Consider the following 22,824-nt stretch of genomic DNA (forward strand, 5'->3'; position numbering starts at 1 on the left):
ACACACCCTGAGCTGCAGCGATACACCATCCCAATCTGGTTTGCGCTTAGTGGGACTATCCTTTGTTTATTTCAACAGGACACATGACCCAAAAACACACCCTCAGGCTTGTGTAAGGGCTCTATTTGACCAAGAAGGAGAGTGAACAAAGAGGCTTGATCAGAACTGACCTGGCCTCCCACAATCAACCCAAACTCTCAAACCCAATTGAGGTGGTTTTGGGAAATGAGTTGGACCGCAGGAGTGAAGGAAAGCAACTAACAATGCTCACATATGTGGGAATTCCTTCAGATTGTTCAAATCAAATCAAATAAATCAAATCAAATTTTATTAGTACCATACACATGGTTAGCAGAATGTTTAATGCGAGTGTAGCGAAATGCTTGTGCTTCCTAAGTTCCGAACATGCAGTAATAACCCAAACAGTAATCTAAAACCTAACCAATTCCCACGCTAACTACCCTTACACACACAGGTCGCACAAGTTGAAGGGAATCAAAGAATATGTACATAAAGATAATATGGGATGAGTGGTGGTACAGAAGGCATGGCAGATGCAGTAGATGGTATTAGAGTAAGGTATATTACATATGAGATGAGTACCTGTAGGGTAATGTAAACATAAAGTGGCATAGTTTAAAGTGGCTAGTGGTACATGTCTTGCATAAAGATGGCAAGATGCAGTAGATTGATATAGAGTACAGTATATACCATATGAGATGGGTAATGTAGGGTATGTAAACCATTGTATTAAAGTGGCATTGGGCTTAACAGTGGCTAGTGGTCCTTTTTAACATAATTTCAATCAATTCCCCATTTTTTAAAAGTGGCTGGAGTTGGTCAGTCAATGTTGGCAGCGGGCCGCTAAAATGTTTCAGTGGTGGCTGTTTACAGTCTGATGGCCTTGAGATAGCAGCTGTTTTTTCAGTCTCTCGGTCCTGCTTTGATGCACCTGTACTGACCTCGCCTTCTGGATGATAGCGGGGTTGAACAGGCAGTGGCTTGGGTGGTTGTTTGTCCTTGATGATCTTTATGGCCTTCCTGTGACATCGGGTGGTGTAGGTGTTCCTGGAGGGCAGGTAGTTTGCCCTGGTTTGATGCGTTCTGCCAGACCTCCCCTACCCTCTGGAGAGCCTTACGTTGTGGGCGAGCAGTTGCCGTAACCAGGCGGTGATACAGCCCGACAGGATGCTCTCCGATTGTGGCCGCATCTGTAGAAGTTTGTGAGTGCTTTTGGTGACAAGCCGCATTTCCTTCAGCCTCCTAGGTTGAAGTCGGCGCTGTTTCTGCGCCTCTCTCACACACGCTGTCTGTGTGGGTGGGACCAATTCCAGTTGTCACCGTGATGTGTACCAATCCGAGGAACTAAAACTTTCCACTTCTCCACTAACTGACCCGTCGATGTGATAGGGGGGTCTCCCTCGCTGCTGGTGTGTCTGAAGTCCACAATCACTCTCCTTTGTTTTTTGATTCGTTGAGTATATGAGGTTAGTTTTACCTGACTGCCACACTCCAGGGCCTCTGCAACCTTCCTCATGGAGGGCCGTCTCGTCGTGATTAGGTGAATACAAGCCTACCACCGTAGTGTCCATCGCGAAACTATGAATGATCCGCAGTTGGAGGCTGCAAAGCATGGGCACGACAAGTCGTGAGGTGGAACAGGGAGTAGCACGGAGAAGGACTCAGAACGCACCTTGTGGGGCCACCAGTGTGAGGATCAGCGGGGTGGAGATGTTGTTACCCTTACCCTCACACCTTGGGGGCACACCTCAGGAAAGTCAAGGGACCCAAGATTGCACAGGGACGGGGTGCAGAGACCATCAGGGGGTTCATCGAGCTTGATGACGAGTTTGGGGAGGGTACTATGGTGTTAAATGCTGAGTTCAAGTAATCGATGAACAGCAATCCAATAGGTGTAATTACCTCTTGTCAGCATTGGGTTAGTGCGTCAGTGTGCAGTAGTGGCTTGCACTCGACTGGTGAGAGTCCTGGAGTACCTGGGTAGGGCGGTAAGAACCATTGGAGTGGGATCTAGGGTCCGGTGTAAGGGTTGGGGTAGAATAAGGTCCTTGAACTAGTCTCAGGTCAAAGCACTTATCATGATGACGGAAGTGGAGTGCTGACGTGAGGCGAATAGTCTGTTTAGCGCTACCAGTTACCTAAATAGCTTTCTTGGAAAGGAATACAATGGTGCCCGAATCTCTTGGAAGCATAGTGACAGAGCAGACGTGGGATAAAGGATTGCATGAATATGTCGATAAGGACACACCCCAGCCAGCTTGGTACTGCGCAATGCTCTGAGGGCCGCGCTGGCGAATGCGCGGTCTGGCTGCAAGCCTCAATGCGAGGGGTTAACACGTTTCATAGTTTTAACTCCACCTCGGGCTGACAGTGAAGGAAGAGCCCGCAAGGTTTTTGGTAGGGGGGCCGTGTCCAGTGGCATGTAGCTCAAAGCGGAGCAAAAAGTTGTTTTAGCCTGTCCTGGGAGCAAGACATCCTGGTCCTTTCGACGGGGTGGTTTTTTCTTTTTGTAATCCGTGAATTGACTGTAGACCCTGCCACATACCTCTTGTGTCTGAGCTGTTGAATTTCGACCGATTTTGTCTCTGTCACTGAGACTTAGCCTGTTTGATTGCCTTGCGGAGAGAATAGCTACACTGTTTTGTATTCGGTCATGCTTCCGGTCCACCTTGCCCTGGTTAAAAGCAGTGGTTCGCGCTTTCCAGTTTCACGCGAATGCTGCGTCAATCCACGGTTTCTGGTTTGGGAATGTTTTTTATCGTTGCTGTGGGTACGACATCCGTCAATGCACTTCCTAATGAACTCGCTCACCGAATCAGCATAAATTCGTCAATATGTATGTTGGACAGCGATGCGGAACATATTCCAATCCCGCGTGATCGAAGCAGTCTTGAAGCGTGGATTCAAGATTGGTCGGACCAGCGTTGAACAGACCGTAGCGCGGGAGCTTGTTTGTTGAGTTTCTGTTTTGTAGGCAGGAAATCACAAAAGTGGAGTCGTGGTTCAGCTTTTCCGAAAGGGGGCGGGGGAGGCCTGTAAGCGTCGCGGAAATTAGTGAGGCAATGGTCCAGTGTTTTTCCAGCCCTGGTAGCACAATCGATATGCTGATGAGAATTTAGGGAGTTTTGTTTTTAGATTAGCCTTGTTAAAATCCCCAGCTACGATGAATGCAGCNAGATGGGGGGCGCGGAGGGCCTTATATGCGTCGCGGAAATTAGTATAACAATGATCTAGGTTTTCCAGCCCTGGTAGCACAATCGATATGCTGATAGAATTAGGGAGTTTTGTTTTTAGATTAGCCTTGTTAAAATCCCCAGCTACGATGAATGCAGCCTCAGGGTGTGTGGTTTCCAGTTTACAAAGAGTCAGATAAAGTTCGTTCAGGGCCATCGATGTGTCTGCTTGGGGGGAATATATACGGCTGTGATTATGATCGAAGAGAATCCTTGGTAGATAAGCGGTCGACATTTTATGTGAGGAGTTCTAGATCAGGTGAACAGAATGACTTGAGTTCCTGTGTGTGTTATGATGATCACACCACGTCTCGTTAATCATAAGGCATACCCCCCCGCCCCTCTTCTTACAGAAGATGTTGTTTCTGTCAGCGCGATGCATGAAGAAACCAGCTGGCTGCACCGACTCCGTTAGGCTTCTTGAGTTAGCCATGTTTCCGTGAAGCAGAGCACGTTGCAATCCCTGATGTCTCTCTGGAATGCTACCCGTGCTCGGATTTCATCAACCTTATTGTCAAGAGACTGGACATGGCGAGTAGTATGCTAGGGAGTGGAGCGCGATGTGCCCGTCTCCGAAGCCTGGCCAGGAGACCGCCTCGTTTCCCCTTTTACGGCGTCGCACAGGGTCGCCGGCTGGGATCAGATCCATTGTATTGTGGTGGAAGGCAAAACACTGGATCCGTTTCGGGAAAGTCATATTCCTGGTAGGAACGATGATGAGTTGACGTTAATCGTATATTCAGTAGTTCCTCCCGACTGTATGTAATGAAACCTAAGATTACCTGGGTACCGATGTAAGAAATAACACATAAAAAACAAAATACTGCATATTTTCCAAGGAACGCGAAGCGAGGCGGCCATCTCGTTTCGGCGCCGGATGTTGTACTGTCAACTGTGGGACTTTATATAGACAGGTGGTGTGCCTTTCCAAATCTTGTCCAATCAATTGAATTACCAAAGGTGGACTCCAATCAAGTTGTATTAACATCTCAAGGATGCGGGTATTGTGTGTAGATTGAGTTAATGCTGTAAAGTAACAAAATGTGAAAAAATCCAGGGGTCTGAATACCTTCCCGAACGCACTGTAGATAAACCGGTTGTTGTTGCCCCTCAACATTCATACAGAAATCGGTCTCCTTAGTCATTATTACATCTGCCACCTTACATTTCATTTATTTTATATACATATTGTAGGCACAGATACAAAAACTTTGACACATTGAAATTACAACAGATGCATTGCACACTAACACACTTGAGCTATAAATTATTTGCGATGTAAATCATATTTAATTTGTCACATGCGCCGAATACAGTGAAATGCTTACATTGTTGGTTAAGGGCTTGTATGTAAGTTAGAAAGGAAAAAAAAGACAATGTAACTGAATTGTCAACAGAGAAGCATGCTGAGCTGAGAGTGAGTGAGCGAGTGAAGTTTTTAGTGGCGCCACCTGCAGGCCTTATCCCTAGCTGTGCTCTGTGCTCGCTCTGTGCTTGCTCTGTGCTTGCTCGCTCTGTGCTGGCTCGCTGGCTATAAAGGATTCCTGTAGAATGCTGGGCCTGTAATCTGACACCCTGGGGGAGGGGCTCTGGAGTTTCTATCGGTGGGGGAGGGGCTCAGGGGGAGAACTCTCTCGGATTGGCCAGAAAACCAGTGACAGATTTAAATCCCCCACAGAGGCATCCTGCATATTCTCTCTGCCGGTCACAGATCAACATACAGTGAGACATAGAGCAGTAGTAGGACCTTTGGGTGGAAGCGGATAAATATTATTTTAGATCATAAAAATGTAGGCTTTACAATTTTGTTTTGTTTAACAACTATTGAGTTTTTATGACTTCTATGAGAGAAATAATTTATTTAATCTTTGCCAGTAAGTAGATTGCTTTTCATCAAACGTAACATAYGGCAGACCTTTTCTGGAAGGGCATACTAATGATTTATTAACATAGGCCCAAGCCAAGTCCTAACTGTAGTTCTGTTTGTTGTCAATCAGAACTGGGGAAGAAAGGTGAGTTATGTGCAGTTGGGATTCATCACTAGTGTTCATAATTACTCACACCCCCCCCCCTCTTCAATTTGATACAAAAGTACGTGTATTGCCAAAGCAACAAGGTTTCTCTTTGAAATGTTTCAAAAATGTCTCCGCTCTCTCCAGCCATGCTGGGTTCGCCCGGCGCCAGCCTGCAGAGTGCCATCAATGCCACGGTGGGCACGGGCCCTACCGGCAGCTCCCCGGGTTCCTCCATGAACAGTGGCGGTGCCAGCAGCGGGCACATCGACCCCAGTTCCATGCAGCGGGCCTACGCTGCCCTGGGCCTGCCCTACGGTAACCAGTCCCCTGCTCAGGGACAGGGAGGACCTGGAGGACAGAACACAGCCCAGGGGGGGCAGCAGCTACGCTCCATCAATGCACTAGGTAAGAATGTTGCTTGGTCTCATTGGAGTTTTAGGCTAGGTTATTGTAAAGCACTTGAGGACAATAGGATAAGAGCATCTGCTGAATGACTAAATTGTAAATGTAAAAATGGGTTGATAGATGCATACGATTGATTCAACTTAATTTAATTTKGGGTTTGCAAATATGCACAACTTGAAATCCCAGAGGATGAAATCACAGACACATGAAATAGTTATTTAAAACCAATGATTGGTTGACGCGTTAATTCATTTTGGTATAGTTCTCTGTATAAGGGTCCCGTGTGATGAGTCGAAGGGGTATCGTGAGGGTATTGGTCACTGTTTTGGTGGTAATGCTGCCTCTGGGTGGCTGTGTTCTCTCCCAGGCACTAACATGAACATGGCCGGAGGAGGGGTGGGCGTGCCCTCAGAGACCGGCATGCTCTCGGACTCATCGCTCCCCTCGTCGCTCAACAAGTGAGTCCGCTCACCCATTATGGATTTTCCCTCTGAATTCTGTGCCCTAGATCACTCCAACTGGGTGGTACAAAGCTGGGCCCACTACAGTGTACAGCAGCAATCACCATTTTAACAATGAGCGCAAAGTATTGGGACAGTGACATTTTTTTGTTTTGTCCCTGTACTCTAGCACTTTGGAATTGAAATGATCAAATGAGGTTAAAGTGCGGACTGTCAGCTTTAATTTGAGGGTATTTTCATCCATATCGGGTGAACCGTTTAGAAATTACAGCACTTACTGTACATGTTATTGTACATGTTCCCCTATTGTACATGTTCCCCTTTAGGGGAACAAAAATATTATACCAATTCACTTATGTGTAGTYAAAAGTGTATTATTTGGTCCCATATTCCTAGCATGCGATGATTGCATTAAGCTTGTGACRACACATTTGGTGGATGCATTTGCTGTTTGTTTTGTTTGTGTTCCAGATGAGTTTGTGCCAAATAGAAATGAATGGTAAGTAATGTATTGTCATTGGAGTCACTTTGATTGTAAATAAGAATAGAATATGTTTCTAGAGACTTATACATTAATGTGGATGCTAATATGATTACGGATATCCCTATGAATCGTGAATAATGATTGAGAAAGTTAGTTGCACAATTATCATGCCTTGACATGCCAACTTCTCACCATTACAATAACAGGGGAGGTTAGCATTTTATATCATACCTCCAAGACATGCTAACCTCTCACCATTACAATAACAGGGGAGGTTAGCATTTTATATCATACCTCAAGACATGCTAACCTCTCACCATTACAATAACGGGAGGTTAGCATTTTATATCATACCTCCAAGACATGCTAACCTCTCACCATTACAATAACAGGGGTGGTTAGCATTTTTGTGGGGTATGATATTTGTGCATCTAACTTTCTCACTAATCATTATTTACAGTTCATTCAGGACTATCTGTTATCATGGTAGAATCCACATTAATGTAGATGTGTTTAGAAGCATATTCTATTCTTATTTACAAGTGACTCCAAAATGACACTACATTATTTACCATTCATTTTATTCAGACCCCTTCACTTTTTCTACATTTTGTTACATTACAACCTTATTCTAAAATGTATTAATTAAAAACATTTACTCATCAATCTACACACAATATGCCATAATGACAAAGTGAAAACCATTTATATAAAAACATTTTTTTTTTAGAATGCAGACCTTTTGCTATGAGACTCGAAATTGAGATCAGGTGCTGCATCCTGTTCCATTGATCATGTTGAAATGTTTCTACAACTTGATTCAAGTTTATTTGGAAAGTCGCACACCTGTCTATATAAGGTCCCACAGTTGACAGTGCATGTCAGGAAAAGACAAGCCATGAGGTTGAAGGAGTTGTTCGTGTAGCTCCTAGACAGGATTGTGTTGAGGCACGATCTGGGGAAGGGTACCAAAAAATTCTGTGTGATTCACGATATCTATGCATTTCAAACAGTCTGCAATAATCTAATGAATTCAGGTATTGTGAAGTTATACCTATACTAAATATAAGCCTTCCACAACCATAAGACACACTAATAAGTTAATTATTTGATCAAAATAGTTGAACCTACTTTTTTTTGGGGGGGGAGCGCAATCACTGATCTGGCTTTCAAGTCTGAAAATGCCCTTTTTTTGTTACAAATTGAACAAGAACCATGCATATTGCACAATCACTAATAATGACTAACCTCTTGTAGCAGGCATTCTAGAACATTAACACAGGTCTCATCAGCGATCTCTCACGCACAGCCCACGTGTTAGTGAGTAGCCAGCTAATATTATTTTTTCAAGTTGAGCCAACGTGTACTATTTGCTGGCTAACAATTAGAACAGTTGAATTGTTATGAACACACCCTTCTGTCTGTCTCCAACTGTTTAAACAGCATGTTAGCCTGTCCACTTTTTGTCAGATGTTGAAATCAAGTGGCCTACCTTATTTCTCAGAATGAGAGCAATTTGCTAATTCCTTGTGTTTTAGTCTTATTGCAAGTTTATGAAACAGACTAGAACAGCTAGTATAATAGACTGACTAAAGTGTTGCTAACGGTACCTCAATGCCGCGCGCGTCAAACTGAGCATTCATTTTCCTGAATCGGTGTTCATTGATACTCTTTAGTAGTGTTTGCTCTGCACGCAATTTGAGTAGATGAGACATAAAAAGGATATTGTTAGAAATGTAACTTCTCTATTATTCTCTGGTGTGAACACGAGAACAAGCGGATATAAATGCTCATAAAAACAAAAAAAACAAAACCTTCATCCTTGCGATACAGGCATTTGGAATATCGCGCAAAAACATTTCGAATTAATCAAATTAATTTGATATACCGCCAGCCATAAGGGCTTGGTCAGGGCGGTGAACCCAAGCCCAGAAGTTAGATGGGAGAGCCTTCCAGAATAACAACCATCTCTGCAGCATTCCACCAATCAGGTCTTTATAGTTGTGGCCAGACGGAAGCTAATCTTCAGTAAAAGGCACATGCCAGCCGTCCTCAGTAAAAGGCACCTAAAGGAGACTCAGACCATGAGAAACAAGATTCTCTGGTCTGATGAAACCAAGATTGAACTCTTTGGCCTGAATGCCAAGTGTCACGTCTTGAGGAAACCAGGCACCGTTCATCACTTGGACAATACCATCCCTACAATGAAGRTTGGTGGTGGTGGTGGCAGCATCATGCTGTGGGCATGTTTTTCCAGCGGTAGGGACTAGGAGACTGGTCAGAATGGAGGGAAAGATGAACAGTGCAAAGTACAGAGATCCTTGATGAAAACCTGCTCCAGAGCGCTCAGGACCTCAGACTGGGGCGACGATTCGCCTTCCAACAGGACAACGACCCTAAGCACACAGCCAAGACGATGCAGAAGTGGCTTCAGGACAAGTCTCAATGTCCTTGAGTGGCCCAGCCACAAAAAGTGAAGGTCTGAATACTTTGATGAACAGCGATATGGATGAAAATTCCCTCAAATTAAAGCTGAGAGCGTGCACTCTAACCTCAGTCATTGTATAATTTCAAATCAATTGTGCCAGAGTACAGAGGCGAAACAACAATGTGTCACTGTCCCAATACTTTTGGATCTCACTGTATATTCTATTTAAATAGTAGCTTTCATGATGAAGAAAAAAAATCTGCATTAAAAACAGCTGTTTTCGGCTTAGTTCCAGTGAAACACGTCAATTCTGGTCTTCATTTTAAAAGTTTGAAAGTTTTGATCTGGCTCTTTTTACCCTTAYTGGTTCTACTCTACCATTGAAATCGTGATGTAGAGGTGCCTTTTACATCATCTCAAAGGAAAGAGTTTGGAATGAAATCCACTCCCTTGTAGATGTGCTGGGTGGTACCACCTCGAGGCTTACTATAAAAGCAGGTGACAGCGCGCTTTATTTGGCAATGGTGTTGGTAAGTGGAGCCAATCAATATATTTTGTTTGACTCTTCCTTGACTAGACCACTTTTCAAAAGGCAGTAAGGCAAGTAAGCACTTTCCGCATATGACCAAATGAAACGTTTTTGCTTACTGTTTCATACACATCTACATGATTAACCAAGAAAAAATGTGTGCTATGAGGATTATACGTTTATATTCATAGCTACATCCATCGTAACAAGAAATAGATGACAATGGTCATGTCAACTCATAGTTTTCGCTGATTGGTGGCACAGTGCGCTAAACAGTTGGCTCATATTTCAATGGTTGTGAGTTCTAATCCTACATGTGGCAGATATATTAATAAATTCTTTATTTACAATAATTCATCCCGTGCCCACACACTTCTAGTTCTGAAAAGTGATAGCCTACCTGTGAGACTGGTTGGCCTGGTAGTAGTTGTAGGTTTTTATACACTACCCAAGACCAACCTGGGAGATAATTTGGTCATTGGAAAAATAGTTACTGCAGTGCTGATTGAATTGAGCCCCATATCTTAATTTTCAAGGTGATGATTGCACTTTTTCCCAACACAATACTGCACAATACTCAAATATTGTTTTACGCCCTGTGGGAAATTGGAACTTACTCCGCACGCGCCGATAGAATGTCAGGAACTCACCACCTTACCACTGAGGTAACGGTGCACGATAGATGTCAGGAACTCACCACCACCTACCACTGAGTTAACGGTGCAGATAGATGTCAGGAACTCACCACCTTACCCACTGAGTTAACCAGGTGCAGATAGATGTCAGGAACTCACCACCTTACCACTGATTTAACGGTGGCAGATAGATGTCAGGAACTCACCACCTTACCACTGAGTTAACGGTGCAGATAGATGTTCAGGAACTCACCACCTTACCACTGAGGTAACGGTGCAGATAGATGTCAGGAACTCACCACCTTACCACTGAGTTAACGGTGCAGAGATAGATGTCAGGAACTCACCACCTTACCACTGAGTTAACGGTGGCAGATAGATGTCGGACTCACACCTTACCACTGAGTTAACGGTGCAGAATGATGTCAGGAACTCACCACCTTCACACTGAGGTAACGGTGCAGATAGGATCAGGAACTCACCACCTTACCACTGAGTAACGGTGCAGAATAGATGTCAGAACTCACACCTTACCACTGAGTAACGGTGCAGATGTCAACCACCTTACCACTGAGGTAAGGGGCAGATGTCACCCACCTACGCAGGGGTAACGGTGCAGAGCCATATTTGCTCGCAATGCACACAATGTTATCAGAGCGTGCCAGTGGATTTCTGGTAAGTATACTTCAGTGAGAAATGTTGGGATCAGGTACAACTATGTTTACCCAGCCCCAAAATGAATATTTATGAGCAATTCCCCACCACTTTCACCTGAATGCGTTGTTTGAATATTATGAAAGGGTTGGGCAAAGGCTGAAATTTGGGGTTAAATCCCTGTAACTACAATGCCACTCTTTCTACTCAGTTACTTGACACATCATTACACAAGTTATCCTCTCATAGTTACTTGGTGTTACTGTTATGATTACGTGTTTTCTAAGTGGTCTTGCTCCCCTCTCTCGCCTCCAGTCAGTTGATGCAGACGGGTTGGGCATGGGGGGCATGGGCAACCTGCCGGGGCCAACCCTCTCTCTGCCTCGGGGGTGAGGAAGACGTGGCACGAGCACGTCACTCAGGACTACGCACCCACCTGGTGCACAAACTGTAAGTACCACCAAGATGCTTGCATTCTCTTCCTTCCAATGTTTTTTCTCAATGACATGATCTATCGGGTTTTAATAGGTGGACAACCACATGGTTTTGCCACCATAGGGCTAAGGGTATAGGAAGTTGATTTGGACTGGCCCACTGTGTTCAGTTACCTCGCCCGTTAGATCAATGTTCTGAAAGGAAAAGCAATTTTCTGATTGAGGTTGCCGCTACTCAACTCACTCTTTAATTCTCCCTTTATGCTGTCACTCTTTCCCTCTACCATCCCTTCCTTCTTCTCCCTGTCCTCCTCCAGAGTACAAGCCATATTCCCCACCCCAGACCCCGCAGCACTGAAGGATCCGGGGATGGAGAACCTGGTGGCGTACGCTAGGAAGGTGGAAGGGGACATGTACCAGTCTGCCAACAGCAGGGTAATGAACTTCAGTGGAGGCTGCTGAGGGGAGGACGGCTTCATAATGGCTGGAACCGAGCGAATGGAATGGCATCAAACACATTGAAGCTGTGTTTTGATGTATTTGATACCATTCCGCTCCAGCCATTACAAGAGCCCGTCCTCCCCAATTAAGGTGCCACCAACCTCCTGTGATGAACTCGCTACTGCTTGAAACGCCAACATAGATGCATCCCAATCTCCACCCTTCTCCTTTAGTGTGCACTTTTAAGTAGCTGTTATAACATTCAATAAAGTAAACAAATATATACTGAACAAAAATATAAACGCAACATGCAACAATTTCAGCTATTTTACTGAGTTACAGTTCAAATCAGAAAACAGTCAATTGAAATAATAAAATTAGGCCCTCATCTATGGATTTCAAGTGACTGGGCAGGGGACAGACATGGGTGGGCCTGACATAGGCCACCCATTACCCACCTATTGGGGAACTAGGCCCAACCAATCAGATTGAGTTTTTTCCCCCAAAAAAGGGCTTTATTACAGACAGAAATACTCATCGTTCATCAGCTGTCCGGGTGGCTGGTCTCAAGACGATCCCGCAGGTGACGAAGCCGGATGTGGAGGTCCTGGGCTGGCGTGGTTACACGTGGTCTCTGGTTGTGAGGGAGGTTGGACGTACTGTCAAATTCTCTAAAACGACGAGAGGTGGCTTATGGTGGCTTATTCTCTGGCAACAGCTCTGGTGGACATTCCTGCAGTCAGCATGCCAATTGTACCCTCCCTCAAAACCTGAGAATCTGTGGCAAAACTGCACATTTTAGTGACCTTTATTGTCCCCAGCACAAGGTGCACCTGTGTAATGATCATGCTGTTTAATCACTTCTTGATATGGCACACTGTCACGTGGATGGCTTATCTTGGCAATGGAGCATGCTCACCAACATGGATGTAAACCCATTTGTTTGCAAAATTTGAAATAAGCTTTTTGTGCTATGGAACATTTCGGGATCTTTTATTTCAGCTCATGAAAATGGGACCAACACTTTACATGTTGCGTTTATATTTTTGTTCAGTGTGCGTTATTTCTAATCTTGTGTTGTCAATTTCTGCAGGACGAGTATTACCACTTCCTGGCGGAGAAGATCTATAAGATCCAGAAGGAGTTGGAGGAGAAGAGGCGCTCGCGGCTCCAGAAGCAGCCTGGCCCCATGGCAGTGGGGGCCCCAGGGGCCAGCAGCAGCCTGGCATGCCCCCTCAGCGAACTCCATGGGTCCTGGCCAGTCCCCACGGCCAGCCAGTGAGTACCCTCCTCCCTGACCTCTGGAGACCCCTCTATTGAAGGAGGGAGCAACATAATCACTTATGTTATCATCCTATACCATGTGTGGGGAACCACTGAACTGTGGAAATTTGACATAAGTGAAAGTTAGCATTTGGGCCTATAATAGGAGGACTTTTATAGGTTTGTAGCTGTAGTTAGCTAATTTGGAAGCTTTGGTATATGACATGTTGACCACCTCTCATCCTCCTCTCTTTCAGATGGATCTGTGCCTATGCCCAACGTGCCAAATCAGATCATGCCCCGCATGCAGGTGTCTCAAGGTACCAGTCCTTCTCCTACACTTAAACACTTGTTTCTCATCCTCCTTTCATCCAGACAGTCAACTGCTCAGTGACTGTCAACCCCCTGGTGGCCAGTTGATTATATACTATAATCACTAACATAGTAAAGGGTAAATACTCCCAAAACGCATAGTGTAAATGTTTTTTCAGAAACTGTTTCTCCGTAAATGTTTATTTACATAATTAGCACCAGTGTTTCCCCTGTATTCATTAAAAAAGCTAAAAGAATGAAACCAATAAAATAAACAATGAATTTTGGAGTACTTTTGGAATGGCTGAATTATTGACCGGGGATGCGGGGCAAATGCCCAGGGGCCGGATTTTTGCATAAGAACACAGAATTAGCCATGGCCAAATGAATAGAATTGTAAGAAATTAGCTTTCACACTGCAACATTTTCTGTCAGCTCGATGACAAAATTGTGTAGATTTGCTGAAAAAATGCATTACAATTGTAAATTTTTCTCTTGGCTCCATGGGGGAAAAAAGTAGCCACTTTTTGATCCAGAAAAAACCTTGCTTATTGCTAATAAAACACCTGCCTGATAATATGGAATGGTGCCATGTATATGATTTAAACAATATGCTATTGGGTCATCATGGTGTCTGCACACATTTTTGGAGTAGAATGTATTTTAAAGTCACTGTAAATGACATCAGTCATTCTACAAAAAATATCCTGGGGTGGCTCCCCGCCCTTTGACTTTTTCCACCGTGGCAAAAACAAATTATAGTGGAAACACTAACAGGAAATAAACAGTTTGTGAAAAGTTATGATTTTTCCCCTAACTGACTCAGTGGCTTCACCTTCTCATCAGAGCAATGGATTATTAATAACAAACATCTCAGTGTATTGTAGACAACCCTAATCCTGTGTTGTGTGTGGCTTCTCCTCTCCACATAGGAATCAATCAGTTCAACCCCATGGCGATGCAGAACGTGCAGATTGTTCCCAGGCGCCCATAGGCGCCCATGCAGATGTCCCAGGCGCCCATGCAGATGTCCCAGGCGCCCATGCAGATGTCCCAGGCGCCCATGCAGATGTCCCAGGCGCCCATGGGGGCCCGCGCCGCCTCGCCCATGAACCACTCGCAGCAGATGAACATGAGCTCTGTCCCAGCGGTGAGACCTCCATGCTCCCTCTATGCCCCAGTTAACTCTTTCCTTCCTTCTGGATCTCCTTCTCTCCCTTTCTCCTCTTCTCTGTCACATCCTCTTCCCGTCTTGCTCCCTCTCTCACATCCTCTCCCCGTCTTGCTCCCTCTCTCTCACTTCCTCTCCCCGTCTTGCTCCCTCTCTCTCACATCCTCTCCCCGTCTTGCTCCCTCTCTCTCATGACCCTGTTTTACCTCTTGTCCTTCTCCACTCGTGTCTATAGAAAGTCTACACCTCCTTGAGGGTTTTAAACAGGGATTAAATTAGATTTTATTTCAGCTATAAAAAATTGCTGAAAAGTAAAACTGTGGCGGGTTGTCCTCTTAACGTTTTACCTGTGCTTTGGTCCTTTCATATTTATTTTGATCCTGACAAACTCCCCATTCCCTGCCGGTGACYAGCATACCCGTAACATGATGCTGCCCCCACAATACTTTAAAATGGAGAGGGTTTCACTCTTGGATTTGACCCAACCCTGTAGTTTTTAAMTTAGGCCAAAAAGTGTTGTCTTGCAATATTATTTACAGAATGGATGATTAGGGATGGATTTAACACAGGCTTCTTCTCACTTTGTCATACAGGCCAGTAATATGGAGTGAATCCAATGTTGTTGATGCCTTTGTGCTTTCAAGTATTGTGGTCAGCATACTTTTATGGGTAATGCTTATTATCAGCAGTGACTGGGGAGGTTGTTGGGATCAAAATAAATATGGAAGGAGCAAAGACCAGTTAAAAAGTTACATAACTCACCTCAATCTTCTGAAAACCCTGGGATAGGGTTTTGTTTTGCTGCTGGACAAGTACACAGAACTTCATGCAAAAGACCCACCAAAATGTCTTTCCAAGATGCTTTGTGAGTGGTGTAGTCTGTCCTGACTTGAATCTGCTTTAAAAAATACAAGTTTGAGTATTGCGTCCGTGTTGTAGCTTAGACCCTACTTGACATCAAATGAGGTTTTTGTGTTGTGCCTCCATCGGTTGAGACACAACATGGCCTTGAATACAGGGTGAGTGTCATTTCAATCATATAAAAATGATTCATAGAATGGACCTATCCCTTCAGACCACTGCAATTTAGCTGGAACACCATTGAAATTTAAATGTAATTGACATTTTAACTTATTACTACCACAAAGATTGCGGCCGGTCCACCCACTGTCGAATGTCAACTGAAATGGTCATGTCTATTCTATTATCGGTATTTCTATGATTTCAGTAGGTTTCCTATGGAAGATTGACAAAAATACTTTAAAACAACATATTCCCATTCAAGTCAACATTCTCTGATGTGTGGACCTCCAACCGTCTTTTGTACCATTTTTGAAATTTCAATTTCAATTTGATTCCCATTTTAGTACATTTATCAGCAAAAACAAGACAACCACCCTGTATTCAAGAGCATGTTTCAACCGATGGCAGGCACAACACAAAAACCTCAGATAATGTAAAATAGGGTCTCAGCTACGTGAATATGAGAAAAAAAAATCTGAGTTTAAGTGTTGTTAGGTAATTGACGTTTTAATGTTTAAGAAAATATATTATAAACACTTAAAAAATATATATAAATAGTTTGATAAGCTTATAAATATCATCACTCTGAACCCTTTATCTTTTCCAGTGATGAAGACATGGATGTCTCATCAAATCAAATATTTAGCAGGTGTTATTGCTGGTGGTTGTGAAATGCTTGTGTGGTGGGCTATGCAAAATAGGTGAACTTTGAGCAACTTGGGCAAATATGTATGGAAGGTTTTATTCAAATGAAAAGGGGTGCTGTCAAAATAAATGAATTGAAATAAATGTACCCTGTAGCCTCCTTGTTTCTACTGGGAAAGGTGTTGAGCATTGTATATGTCTTAAATGAGTTGGGTTGGATTTTTACTGTTTATGGTTCTGTACTGTTTAATGTTTATCTACTTCTGGTTGTTGATGCCTCTCTGCCTTCTGGTTTAATCAGCACCCTGTTAGTTTATTACGCCTCGGCTTCTTATCTAAGGAGTATTGTCTTGATGGCGTGTGTGTTATTGTATCCCATTCAGACCTGGGTTTAAATACTTTTCTACATCTTTAAAAAACTTTGAGCATTTCCTTTAGCCCGCCTGGAGTAACAGGTGGGTGGGTTTGCACTTTTGTGACTTTTTTATATTGGTTCCGTTTCACCCGGCAACCTCAATTAAGCACAGCTGAAGTTTAAAAAAGAATGAATTTTAAATAGTATTGAACCCAGTTCTGATCTCATTTAGATGCGCAGTTATTCTTGGCAAGGTCTCAATGCAAGATAGAGGTTTCCTCTGTATAACGTGTCTGTTTTTCTTCTCCTTTCCCCAGATGGGCATGTCCCCATCCAGGATGCCCCAGGTGCAAGGCATGATGGGACAGCACGCCAACAGCATGGTGGGACAGACAGCCAATCAGAGCCAGTTCATGCCCCAGAGCCAGTTCTCTCCCAACACCGCCCCTGGCGGGGAATGATTATGAACAACCTGGGCTCCCTCGGCCAGCCGCAAGCACAGGCAGCTGTCACTCAGGTGAGGAGGGAGACACTCACACAGATGGGGCTTGTGATCTGTTGCATTGATAATCTCTGCTGTTGGTTTGATCATATTTGAAGGAGCTGCGTTGTATGTGTTCATGGTTGTCAATATAAGTGTCATGTTAGAATTGTACGTGTTTGAGTGGGTAGGTTTGTAACACTGTGTGAATATGTAATAGTAGATGGAGCTCTAACTGTAACTTCTGTATCCCAGCCCCCCTGCCCCGCGCCACCCCTCCACCCAACGCCTCGGCTAACCTGCTCCAGCACCCCCACTCCCACCCACCCCCCAGGCTCAGCCTTCACCGTCCTCCACCCCCACTCACGTCCCCAGCGGCGGCCTCCCCGCCCGGCCCCCCTCGACCCTGGGCATGCAGTCCCCTGCTGCCCCCTCCCAGCCGCTCACGCCCCTGCAGCATCAGCAGCCGGGGACCCCCAGCCAGACGCAGCCCAGCTCAGTGCAGCCCCCCAGCACGCCGGTAAAATACCTGCTTAGGATTAACAACACTCTTGTAGGGAGTTGTACCTGGTGAACTGACGAGGAGAACTCTTGGCTAGTTATATTCTTTCACTAGGGCCCAGAGTATTTCCTGCTTAGGTCATATAGTCAGGAAATGAATGGATGCTCTTTTTAAAGCAGCCTTTGTTACTCTTTTTAAAGCTGCACCCATGCAGTTTTTCCACATTTAAAAAGGTCTATTGAAGGAACAGCATGCTTGGAGTGATACTAAAGCTTTATTAACAATATGGTGTTTCTTTCACATGCCAGCTCTTAATGACTTGTTGTTGTGCCAGTCAACAGTTATCCAGCACCCAGCCTTTGCTTTGAAGGGTTATTCTCAATTTTTTCCCCTCTAGCTGTCCCAGGCGCCAGCCAGTATAGATAATCGCATGCCCACCCCAGGCTCGGTGGCAGAGGTCCACTCCCAACAGGCCCCACCAGACATGGCCCAAACGGAGCACAAAGCCGAGCACAAAGCCGAGCACAAAGACGAGGACGACGACGACGACGAGGAGGACGACGACGACGAGGACGACTGTGGCTCGGGGAAAAAGCAGCCCAGCGACTTCAAAATGGAGGTGAGGACTTAAACTTGTAGTCCTAGAATCAACATTGACTACAAGACACTTGACCAACCAGAGCTCTCTATTTATATGTACATTATGAATGCAAGTGCTCTTGGATGGAAATATTAAAATTCATATGAACTCATCTTGTTTATCTGTACAGTGGCCACGTTGCCCTCCATCTTCAAACCGTAGTGTCCTACAGATTTGTCTAAGTGCACCCTCTAAATGTAGCTGTGCCCCATAGCAGGACGAAGACACAAAAGACACCAAACCCCTCACGGTCAAGGAGGAGGAGCCAGATGGGGCGGAGCCTAAGCAGGAGCCAATGGAGACAAAGGAGGGGAAGAAGCCGGAGATTAAGAAGGAACCCAAAGAGGAGGAGGAGGGCGGGGTCAACGGCACGGCAGCGTCCTCCTCCCCCACCCAGAACCGCAAAAAAAGTGAGGACCTGGTTTTGTGTAAAACTAGCCGGGTCCAGGAGTTTATCCAATGACTAGTAGTTTTTCCCCAGCTGGTCCTATCTTATTGCAGCTCTTTCCTCAGTTCTGTCAGTCCTCACCTTTACCCTGTTTATTAGGATCCCCATTAGCTACTGCACATGCAGCATCTACTCTTCCTGAGGTCCACATGAACCGTACAAATACATGACAAGTACAGAACCGTAATAGACAAGAACAACAGAAGATATTACAATTTTAAAAATGAGTTTGATATTGGAAAGATGCCAAGAGACAACACAAATACTATTTAAACACTATATTGTTATGTCCAGTTAAATGAGATCTTTAGAGGAGGTGCTGTGATTCAATATGTTCTGTTTTTAAAGCTAAGAGAGTAACCTCTGGCGGCAGAGCGTTCCACTATGAGACGGCTCTATGCATAACTGAGCGATGCATTCAATCTGTTTTTGGTTTGGGTGCTGTGAAGAAACCCATAGTGGTGTGTCTGGGGTGGTATGTCTGTTTTGTAGTGTATGCAATACATTATACAAGTGGTTAGGCATTTTCAACATGTTTCTTAAAAAGACTAGAAGATAAATAGTACATTTCTCCTCAACCATGAAAGACTATCATGCATATTGTTGATATTTGTTCTGTGTATGCTGCTCTGAGCCAGCTGCAACTTTGCCAGGTCTTTCTTTGCTGCACTTGACCGTATTACTGGACAGTAATCAAGATGAGATGAGACCAGAGCCTGAACAACTAGGACAGTTGACCTTTGTGTCAAAAACACAGAGCATCTTTTTACAAGACACCTCTCCCCATCTTCACAACAACTCTGTCAATATGACTTGACCAGGATAACTGACCCTGTGAAGACACTGAAGTGTTCTGAATGTCAGATAGAAATASAATAAATAGAGCCTTCACGATGTCCCTTTTCCACATGACAGATTATACTTTTTGTTCTTCATGATAGATTTCTATGATGTTGTACATGATTATTTTGAGTAGAGCCCTGACCGCTCTGTCCTCCCTGCAGTCTTTAAGCCAGAGGAGCTGCGCCAGGCCCTGATGCCCACACTAGAGGCCCTCTACAGACAGGACCCAGAGTCTCTGCCCTTCAGACAGCCTGTCGACCCCATGCTGCTGGGCATCCCTGTGAGTACACACAGACTCATGTCCACACACTTAGATAGTCGTACACCCTGAGAGTCTCTCTTGATTGGTTATGCCTAGTCATGTATTGAAATGAAAACAAATGACAAATTAACTKGTTTCTCAATTCTATACAGATTTCATAGATATAGCCGAGGCTCAATAAGGATTAAGGATCTTTCTCATAGCCATGTCCATATCATTCTGGTCAGAGCTATCAGTGAAGCTCTCTCTGACAATATCAGTGAAGCTCTCTCTGACAATATCAGTGAAGCTCTCTCTGACAATATCAGTGAAGCTCTCTCTGACAATAATCAGTGAAGCTTCTCTCTGACCACTATCAGTGAAGCTCTCTCTGACAATATCAGTGAAGCTCTCTCTCTGACAATATCAGTGAAGCTCTCTCTGACAATATCAGTGAAGCTCTCTCTGACAATATCAGTGAAGCTCTCTCTGACAATATCAGTGAGCTCTCTCTGACAATATCAGTGAAGCTCTCTCTGACAATACCGTGAAGCTCTCTCTGACAATACCAGTGAAGCTCTCTCTGACAATACCAGTGAAGCTCTCTCTGACAATACCAGTGAAGCTCTCTCTGACAATACCAGTGAAGCTCTCTTGACAATACCAGTGAAGCTCTCTCTGACAAATACCAGTGAAGCTCTCTCTGACAATACAGTGAAGCTCTCTCTGACAATACCAGTGGAAGCTCTCTCTGACAATACCAGTGAAGCTCTCTCTCACAGCCAACATTTCAGTGATTGTACTGAAGCTTGATAGTGAATGATAAAGCAGTCTCTATAACCATGTTCATGTCATTTTTGTAAGACACATTGCAACGCTGATTCCTGTGACTATACTGTCAGTACCACTTAACTCTCTTCTAACCATTCCCTCCTCCCCCTTCAGGACTACTTTGACATAGTGAAGAAACCTATGGACCTGTCCACTATAAAGCGTAAGCTGGACACGGGTCAGTACCGGAACCCTGGCAGTACGTGGAAGACATCTGGGTCATGTTCAACAATGCCTGGATCTACAATCGCAAGACGTCCCGCGTCTACAGTACTGCTCCAAGCTGGCCGAGGTGTTTGAGCTGGAGATAGACCCCGTCATGGTCAGCCTGGGCTACTGCTGCGGCAGGAAGGTGAGATGATGGAGGGAAGGAGGATAGATCGAGGGATGTTAGTGGAGGAAAGAAGGGTAGAGCGGGAGGTTAGTGGTGTTTGAGCTGGAGATAGACCCTGTCATGGTATATAAATAAATACAAATCTTTATCAATCTTAACACAACGCCCTATAATTACAAAGCAAAAACAGTTTTTTTTATAAATGTTTGCAAATGTATAAAAAACTGAAGTACCTTATTTACATAAGTATTCAAACCCTTGTCTATGAGACATGAAATTGAGCTCCGGTGCATCCTGTTTCCATTGATCATCCTTGAGATGTTTCTACAACTTGATTGGAGTTCACCTGTGGTAAATTCAATTGATTGGACATGTTTGGAAAGGCACACACCTGCCTATATAAAGTCCCACAGTTGACAGTGCATTTCAGCCAAAACAAAGCCATGAGTCGAAGGAATTGTCCGTAGAGCTCTGAGACAGGATTGTGTCGAGGTACAGATCTGGGAAGGGTACCAAAAAAATTCTGTGGTTTCCATCATTCTTAAATAGAAGAAGTTTGGAACCACCAAGACTCTTCTTAGAGGTGGCCGCTCGGCCAAACTAAGCAATCGCGAAGAAGGGCCTTTGTCAGGGACGTGACCAAGAACCCGATGGTCACTCTGACAGAGCTCCAGAGTTCCTCTGTGGAGATGGGAGAATCAATCAATCAATTTTTTTATGAAATTTTAAAACTAGCCAGAAGAAAGCCTTTTTACATCGCTGATGTCACAAAGTGCTGTGCAGAACCCAGCCTAAAACCCCAAACAGCAAGCAATGCAGGTGTAGAAGCACGGTGGCTAGGAAAAACTCCCTAGAAAGGCCAGAACCTAGAAGAAACCTAGAGCGGAACCAGGCTATGAGGGGTGGCCAGTCCTCTTCTGGCTGGGCTGGGTAGAGATTATAACAGAACGTGGCAAAGATGTTCAAATGTTCATAGATGACCAGCAGGGTCAAATAATAGTAATCGCAGTGGTTGTAGAGGGTGCAACAGGTCAGCACCTCAGGAGTAAATGTCAGTTGGCTTTTCATAGCCGATCATTGAGAGTATCTCTACCACTCCTGCTGTCTCTAGAGAGTTGAGAACAGCAGGTCTGGAACAGGTAGCACTTCCGGTGAACAGATCAGGACAACGCAGGAGTGGCTTCAGGACAAGTCTCTGAATGTCCTTGAGTGGCCCAGCCAGAGCCCGGATTTCCATCCAACCTGACAGAGCTTGAGAGGATCTGCAGAGAAGAATGGGAGAAACTCGCAAATATAGGTCTGCCACGCTTGTAGCGTCACCTAAGAAGACTGAAGGCTGTAATCGCTGCCAGAGGTGCTTCTACAAAGTACTGAGTAAAGGGTCTGAATACTTTTGTAAATGTGATATTTTTTGCAAGAATGTCTGAAACTGTTTTTGCTTTGTCGTTATGGGGTAGTTTGTGTAGATTGAGGGGAAAAACATTTAACAATTTTAGAATAAGACTAACGTAACAAAGTGGAAAAAGTCAAGGGGTCTGAATATTTTACGAACGCACTGTACTGTCATTTAAGAGGATACCAATGCTCTGCAATTCTAATCAAGTTTAACTGGTCACATACACATATTTAGCGGATTTTTTATGGTGTAGCGAAATGCTTGTGTTCCTAGCTCCAACAATGCAGTAGTATCTAACAATACACACAATCTAAAAGTAAAATAATGGAATTAAGAAATATATGAATATTAGGTAGAACAATGTCGGAGTGGCATTGACTAAAATACAGTGGAGTAGAATACAGTATATACATATGAGAGGAGAAAAGCAGTATGTAATCATTATTTGAACTTAAAGTGACTAGTGTTCCATTTTTGAAGTGTCCAGTGATAACCAGTCTATGTATATAGGGCAGCAGCCTCTAAGGTGCAGGGTTGCGTAACCGGGTGGAAGTTGGTTAGTGATGGCTATTTAACAGTCTGAAATTACACGACATGAC

The 22,824-nt window shown here is 44.3% G+C and overlaps 1 protein-coding gene across 1 annotated transcript in view; it reads left to right on the forward strand.

The window, feature by feature from the left end:
- The first annotated feature begins 5,379 nt into the window (after window positions 1-5,379).
- LOC112075858 (CREB-binding protein-like) overlaps window positions 5,380-22,824 on the forward strand; it is a 30,760-nt gene continuing 13,315 nt past the window's right edge. The window contains 23 exon segments of the mRNA XM_070441097.1: window positions 5,380-5,674; window positions 6,042-6,132; window positions 7,976-7,980; window positions 11,185-11,229; window positions 11,232-11,288; window positions 11,291-11,315; window positions 11,617-11,734; window positions 12,834-12,935; window positions 12,938-12,977; window positions 12,980-13,018; window positions 13,261-13,323; window positions 14,248-14,283; window positions 14,317-14,465; window positions 16,827-16,961; window positions 16,964-17,106; window positions 17,211-17,322; window positions 17,325-17,510; window positions 17,890-18,111; window positions 18,347-18,542; window positions 19,585-19,703; window positions 20,610-20,679; window positions 20,682-20,762; window positions 20,765-20,847. Coding sequence (XP_070297198.1) covers window positions 5,395-5,674; window positions 6,042-6,132; window positions 7,976-7,980; window positions 11,185-11,229; window positions 11,232-11,288; window positions 11,291-11,315; window positions 11,617-11,734; window positions 12,834-12,935; window positions 12,938-12,977; window positions 12,980-13,018; window positions 13,261-13,323; window positions 14,248-14,283; window positions 14,317-14,465; window positions 16,827-16,961; window positions 16,964-17,106; window positions 17,211-17,322; window positions 17,325-17,510; window positions 17,890-18,111; window positions 18,347-18,542; window positions 19,585-19,703; window positions 20,610-20,679; window positions 20,682-20,762; window positions 20,765-20,847 — 2,397 coding nt within the window. The 5' untranslated portion in view covers window positions 5,380-5,394.

Source organism: Salvelinus sp. IW2-2015, unplaced genomic scaffold (genome assembly GCF_002910315.2).
Source record: "Salvelinus sp. IW2-2015 unplaced genomic scaffold, ASM291031v2 Un_scaffold3441, whole genome shotgun sequence".
NCBI classification, from domain to species: domain Eukaryota; kingdom Metazoa; phylum Chordata; class Actinopteri; order Salmoniformes; family Salmonidae; genus Salvelinus; species Salvelinus sp. IW2-2015.